This window comes from Salvelinus namaycush, chromosome 15 (assembly GCF_016432855.1).
Source record: "Salvelinus namaycush isolate Seneca chromosome 15, SaNama_1.0, whole genome shotgun sequence".
Classification (NCBI taxonomy): Eukaryota; Metazoa; Chordata; class Actinopteri; order Salmoniformes; family Salmonidae; genus Salvelinus; species Salvelinus namaycush.
In genome coordinates, this window is record NC_052321.1 from 29,326,031 (window position 1) to 29,333,346 (window position 7,316).

The 7,316-nt window shown below is 42.6% G+C and overlaps 1 protein-coding gene across 1 annotated transcript in view; it reads right to left on the reverse strand.

The window, feature by feature from the left end:
• The window catches only part of LOC120060406 (cysteine-rich motor neuron 1 protein-like), a 126,582-nt gene extending 123,037 nt beyond the window's left edge, over positions 1 to 3,545 (reverse strand). The window contains exon 1 of the mRNA XM_039009711.1: positions 2,677 to 3,545. Within this exon, the coding sequence (XP_038865639.1) occupies positions 2,677 to 2,995 (319 nt within the window). The 5' untranslated portion in view covers positions 2,996 to 3,545. The remainder of the gene's footprint in view (positions 1 to 2,676) is intronic.
• Between the last annotated feature and the right edge of the window lie 3,771 nt (positions 3,546 to 7,316).

Consider the following 7,316-nt stretch of genomic DNA (forward strand, 5'->3'; position numbering starts at 1 on the left):
CCCATAATAATGGCTGGAATGAAGTCAATGGAATGGTATTAAACACATGTAAACCACGTCTTTGATGTGGTTGATACCACTCCATTGACTCCATTCCAGACATTATTTTAAGCCCTCCTTCCCTCAGCATCCTCCACTGGATTCAATGGCTTCGGTTCAAACTTCGGTTCAAACTCATAAAAGACACACCCTCGCCCACTTACCCTCCTTATGCCCTTGGGGGAATCCCCGTCACCATCTTGGAGGGAGGTTCAAATGATTAGCCAAGCAAGGGAAGTTTGCAAGGTAAGCCCCTCAGCCCTCGTTTTCAGTCGAATTTGCGAGTGTACAATTATGTTCACTCCGGGCCTGAAACTCCACAGAATTCAATTCGCAATGATTGTACATCCGTGAAGAAAAGTCCACCAAAACTTAAAAACAACATCAATGGAGAAGTCAACATACAAGTGTAAGTAAAAACGAATGCAAATAAGTTCGAAATTGTGTTACTAATGCACATGACGACACAAACACGTCTCGTAAAAAGTAAATATGTTTTTGTTTGGTTATCTTTTGGATATTGTAGAAATAAAACATTTTTCTTCTTCAGAAGTTCCAGCTAGACAGGCTAACGTTAGTTAGCTAATTAATTTGCTAGCTATCACACTGTAGGCGTATATTAATAAGTGTATAGTTAATATAACTAGACATGCAATCATAATTGACTGTAGTGCATATAAAGCACTCACAAGCTACCGGTGGCTGAAAACACAATCATCGCAGGATGAACGAGTGACAAATTTCCGGGCATGGACGGTCCATTTAAAAATCATTCTTTCCTTCCTCGCCCCTTGCCCTGCAAGTGTATACTCGTCAGACATCAGGATACATCATCAGAAGTGGCCACTTAATTTGAGGGCTGAGGGGATAGGGTGTGTCTTTTAATTGTTTGGACTGCAGCCTATAAAGGTGGAAGGGACTGGGGATTGAAGCTTGAAGAAAATACAAAAGAATTATTGAACTATTCTCCCATGTGAAAGGAATTTAATATTAAATCAAAAGCTGTCAGATTATTTATTTCTGCTATATTCAAGGACTCTAGACCCTTCATCAACATTCCACTAGTGAAATTACTAAAAAGGTAAATGTAGGCATGGGATCATCAAATAGATTCAGCCGCAGGCCAATTTGTTCTTGAGCGGTTGGTCCGTGGGCCGGAACACAATTTGTAATAATTTGTAGACTGCAAATTGACCGCAAGAAGCCTAAACAGATACAGTATAATGTTTGCATAAAACATAATGATTTCAAACCTTGCTTACATTTGTACACAGATTTCTTAAATAAAAATCACTTGGAGCTGAATTCCTGCTGTTTTTACAGTCTTTTATGTCCAACAATGAAACAAAAATGTATTTTATTTCAAACTTGGGGTCTAAATAAAACCACCAACGGGCCAAATTCGGCCCGCGGGCCAACAGTTGGGTAACCCTGATGTTGGCATTTTACCACGAATTCCGACATGGCCACAAAGGATAATAGCACAGAGTTTCTAAACCGAGGCGCAACATCGCGAGACTTCCGGGAAAGCTTGTGAAACAGACCAAACAGACCATGTCAATAAGAGAAGTGAAAAATTATTCCTTAGTTGTACATTTTCACGAAATCTAAAGCACAGCCTACATTTGAGTCAATGTCTTAAGTAGCTGAACATTTTATTACTCCAATCTCGTAAAAGTGACAAACTGTTAGGTTTTAATTTTCGTCTAAAACTACTTTATATCGAAGAAGTTACTTTGATTTGACGGCCTGCACACGCGCAGTTAGGCGCGAGACAAACGTTATAAGCGATGACGTTTGTCTGCGCTTGAGTTTAGCTTGCCAACGCCGCCATGACATTGCCTACAAGTGTGATCGGGGATTTCTATTGGATAATCAGTTTATTCCTATCTTCATACTGTACTGTCTTTGATAATAGGCGACACCTGTGATTCCAGGTATTAGCAGACAGTGCATGTCCTATTCGTTCGGGGCGATGTAAAATAAACGGTGCTGACGCGTAAATTGAGTTGCATAGCAGACATTCCATTGAAAAACCAACAAGCCTCAGCGGAAAGAGGGGCTGGCACCGCGTCCAAAAACAGCACGAAACCCGTTAGCATTACCCTAAAGAAATGGAAAACCGACATCCTGCAAACACATTAAAACCAGTTCACTTGCTCAATCAGGCTCTTATTCCAAACCCCCACCACACCGCCAGACCAGCAGCATGGACAGACATGTTTATGCAGCTACAAGTTATGTAGCTCTACTTTGACTGTAAAAATGAAAACAGCGTGAAAAGCCACATCATTCACTTTTGAAATAGGAATAACTTCATAGTATGTAGGCTACAGCTACACAATAATAATCTATTCGTCATTATTATTAGCCAGTCTAACATTATTAGGCATATTGTATAATAGGTTAACTAGCAGCCTAATAGAGCAAACATTGCCCATTGCTATTATTTTCAACTCATTTTAATGCCTTCTATATGATGCATTGTAGACTAGACTATACATGTGATTTTGATATGATAGCCATGCATAGCCAAAGTGGAACATCTTTGTGCATTGAACATGTGTTTTGTTTGAACTTTAATGCCGAGCATAAGCCCTATTCGTTATGGTGAAACAGTGTAAATAGAATACAAACCTTCACAGACTCCGACTTCATACTGCGTGATGGATCCACCGTTCAGCGGCGGTCTGATCACGCACCGGAGCCCACGGTCGCAAGTCCCGTACAGACCGTAGACACCACCGCAGCTCTCGTTTTTCTGTTTGGCACAGACCGAGCAGCAGCCGCAGATACCGAGCACCACGGCGCCAGAGCAATGCTTTGGCTCCTCGCATTTAGATTCATCACACGGCAGACATAAAAGAGCCCAGTTGCTCCTCCAAATCATGGATATTAAAATGCATCTCGTTATAAAGTACATCCTGGCAGAGGCCATGGGAGAAAAACAATTCATATATATCCACAACCCGCCCGCGGACCCCCAAATCACCAGTCCAGCGAGGCAGAAAATACCAGCTAAGCTATGCAATGCGAAGAACACCACACAGTTCTTCTAAAAGGCTCAAAGTTCCGGTAAACAGTCTAGATTTGTGCTGTATGTTGTTATACGTTCCGCTAGATAAACTTTTGTCCTGGTTCTTGTAAACCAGGAAAGAAAACGATCCGTTAAAATGCGCATGAAACGGCAATTACCCAACACTGTACATAGAGTGCATGGTTTCTGTGTTCCGCGCTGTAGTCGTGAGTTTCAGTTTGTTTTAGAAATTGAAACTTTCTTCACTGTTCTTATGTCTCATTGCCTCAGAGTCACTCCGTCTCGCTCTCAGAAAGCAAGGGAATTCTTCCTGTTCAGCTCGTCTGTAACTACAACAGAACAGCTCTATAATATATGTTCCCTCTCGTAGAAGCGCAATCCTCTGGTCGCCTTTCTATCCGAGATTCGCTTTACTAGCCTAATTGAAATAAACTGTTTCTTGCTATCGCATATTCAGTGTGTGTGTGTGTGTGTCTCTCTCGCTCATGTTTATCATCATCCAGTGCAACTCTCCGCCTGCTGCTGCGCCCCCTGTTCAATCAGACCCTCACCGTGACCTCATAACGGAACCACTCCCATCGTGCATTACTTTGCTCCATTGGATCGTTCATTCCAGATATGGAACGCAGAGCAAATGTTGGCACGCAAAGCGCGCAAAGGGTCGTCACTAGTTACCACAGCCACAAACCACGCCTTTTTTTTTTTTACAATTGATCTTCTTAAAATCTGTCTTTAAACCTAACACTAACCTTATACACTGATCTAAAACACACTGCTAACTGTATGCCTAATCCTAACCATACATTAATACCAAAACGCACATTTCTGTTTTCATGAATTACTACGATATAGTCTAGTAAATTTTGACTTTGTGGCTTCGGTAACTAGTGACAACCCGCGCAGAGAGAGTCAGTGATACGTGGGCTGGGAATGTAGTTTAGATGCAGGGCAGGTGTAGAATGTAGTCCCCGCATGGCCTCGGAAACACTGCAGTTTACACTGTAAATCAGTCTTGCTTCGCATGGGAGGAGAAGATGTTGGACCAGGAGAGACCGCATGGAAGAGAAGATGATGGACCAGGAGAGACCGCATGGAAGAGAAGATGATGGACCAGGAGAGACCGCATGGAAGAGAAGATGTTGGACCAGGAGAGACCGCATGGAAGACAAGATGATGGACCAGGAGAGACCGCATGGAAGAGAAGATGATGGACCAGGAGAGACCGCATGGAAGAGAAGATGATGGACCAGGAGAGACCGCATGGAAGAGAAGATGATGGACCAGGAGAGACCGCATGGAAGAGAAGATGATGGACCAGGAGAGACCGCATGGAAGACAAGATGATGGACCAGGAGAGACCGCATGGAAGAGAAGATGATGGACCAGGAGAGACCGCATGGAAGAGAAGATGATGGACCAGGAGAGACCGCATGGAAGAGAAGATGTTGGACCAGGAGAGACTGCATGGAAGAGAAGATGTTGGACCAGGAGAGACCGCATGGAAGAGAAGATGATGGACCAGGAGAGACCGCATGGAAGAGAAGATGATGGACCAGGAGAGACCGCATGGAAGAGAAGATGATGGACCAGGAGAGACCGCATGGAAGAGAAGATGATGGACCAGGAGAGACCGCATGGAAGAGAAGATGATGGACCAGGAGAGACCGCATGGAAGAGAAGATGTTGGACCAGGAGAGACTGCATGGAAGAGAAGATGTTGGACCAGGAGAGACCGCATGGAAGAGAAGATGATGGACCAGGAGAGACCGCATGGAAGAGAAGATGATGGACCAGGAGAGACCGCATGGAAGAGAAGATGATGGACCAGGAGAGACCGCATGGAAGAGAAGATGATGGACCAGGAGAGACCGCATGGAAGAGAAGATGATGGACCAGGAGAGACCGCATGGAAGAGAAGATGATGGACCAGGAGAGACCGCATGGAAGAGAAGATGATGGACCAGGAGAGACTGCATGGAAGAGAAGATGATGGACCAGGAGAGACCGCATGGAAGAGAAGATGTTGGACCAGGAGAGACTGCATGGAAGAGAAGATGATGGACCAGGAGAGACCGCATGGAAGAGAAGATGATGGACCAGGAGAGACCGCATGGAAGAGAAGATGATGGACCAGGAGAGACCGCATGGAAGAGAAGATGATGGACCAGGAGAGACCGCATGGAAGAGAAGATGATGGACCAGGAGAGACTAGATGGTGAATATATATCTGCGTATTAGGGCACTGTAACTATACACAACAAGTCGGCACTGACATCTAGTCTAAATACTGGACTAGCCTATTAACTATAGTCCGTTTTGGCAAGGCAATGGCATGCTTATTACAACTATGTAATGATAGCTGTGCCTAGTCATTTCATATGTAGGCTCTATTCATAATGTAAGCTATTCATAATAACTAAATGTGTAACTTAACTAGGTTATAAGACATTATAAAAGGTTAGTAATACGTTTAGAACACAATGTTAATGATAACTGATATGCCAAACCCAAACATTAATCTTGAAATACAGAACTAAATCTTGCTTGCACAGGGCAAATTATCCAAATATAGGCTATCCAATAGTTTTTTTATTCTCAACATCAATCAATGAAAAGGCAAAGGTGTGTTTGATTCTATTATAAATGCCTTTTGAGATGAATTGATAGGGTCATTGTAATAAACTTTAGGGGATGTGGGAAATTAAAAAGTAAAGACTAATTAGCTATGGAGCCAGATCAGTGTATAGCAATGTCATTTTCATTAATAACATGGTTGATAGGCACAATTCACATTATAAAGGCTCAAAGTCATTATTCTGTTAAGGTCTAGGGATGGGTTGGGTTGATTCCCCCGCACTTTAAATTGACATGGCAAGGTCACGTGCATGTGTTCGTTTATTGTTTAACCATTAGGCTTAGGATAATGATGGAATGATGAATGTCTTCTCTAATTATCATTATAGAAAAAATTAAGTAATTAAAACATGATTTGTTGGAAGACAAAATCATCAGATTCACTTTGGTCATTGTGTGGTAAAGAAGAAAGCATTTTGTGTTAGCCAACCACTGCGCACGTTGACGTGTATTAGTATGAATCTTGTACTGGAGGCAGTACTGAGCGATTTACACTTAATGGGCCAGCTGCAAAGTCAAAATTAGCTATGTCTCGTAAAAAGTGAGCCTTTAAGTCTAAATGTTTGAATAGGGTTAGGCATAAAGTTAGCAGTGTGGTTAAGGTTAGTGTTAAGGTTAGTTTTAAAAATAAGATTTTATGCCTTTGTGGCTGTGCCAGCAAGTGACTACCCTGCAGAGATGCCTCCAGTACACGAGTCATCCTAATAAATGCCAACCTGCTACCACTGACTGAATCGTCATTTGAGCTGAAATCTATCTGCATTGCGTTGTATAGGATCCAAATTGTGCTGTGCATGGAGTCAATACTAGGCCCCCAGACCTCTTTTGTCAGCATTATTGTCCTTTAGTTGCTATGTCTAACACAATGATTTAGTGTGCAGTCAAGCTGAGGTGTTTTTAGCAGAACTATGCCACTGGGCACAGACGTCAATTCAACATCTATTCCATGTTGGTTCAACGTAATTTGGGGGAGATTGCTTTGTGTTAAAAAAGCATCTTTGAATTCACAACCAACAAAGCCAGAAGAATCCAACTTTTAAAGCCTGCACCATCAATGCTTGTAGTTTAAAAAAGGTCTATCCCAGCCCCAAGGCCTTTTGAGGTCATACATTCCCAGACTACTTATCTACTGATCTTGTCTTGATCTTTTACCTGTGACTTGAGGGAAGAGGTGGTAGAATGGAGTCATTATGGAGCCTTGGGGATTCAATTGTATTTGACCATGTATGAGCTGGACATCTATATCCCTGGAGGACAGTCAGAGTGGACCTCAGCATTGATGGAGTGAAGGACCTTTTTTTATGGATCAATAAACCACAATCTTTTTTTTGCTCATTTTCAATCCTATTTCTTTCTTTCCTACCCTCCAAGAACTCTCAGATGTCCATGGTTCTGTGGATGGTTGGGCTGAAACCAAATCAAGAGATGACAGGCTTTCATTTCAGGAGACATTTCTAAGACCGATGTCCTCCAGCTTTATTCGCTCTCCTTCCTTTTACTGGTCTGCATATTGCTCTCAGGGATTTCTTTTGTGGTTCTGATCAGGAGGACTGTATGTGTCTGATTCTCTTACTATAGTTTGAAGAGATGTCGTATTTCATCCCTA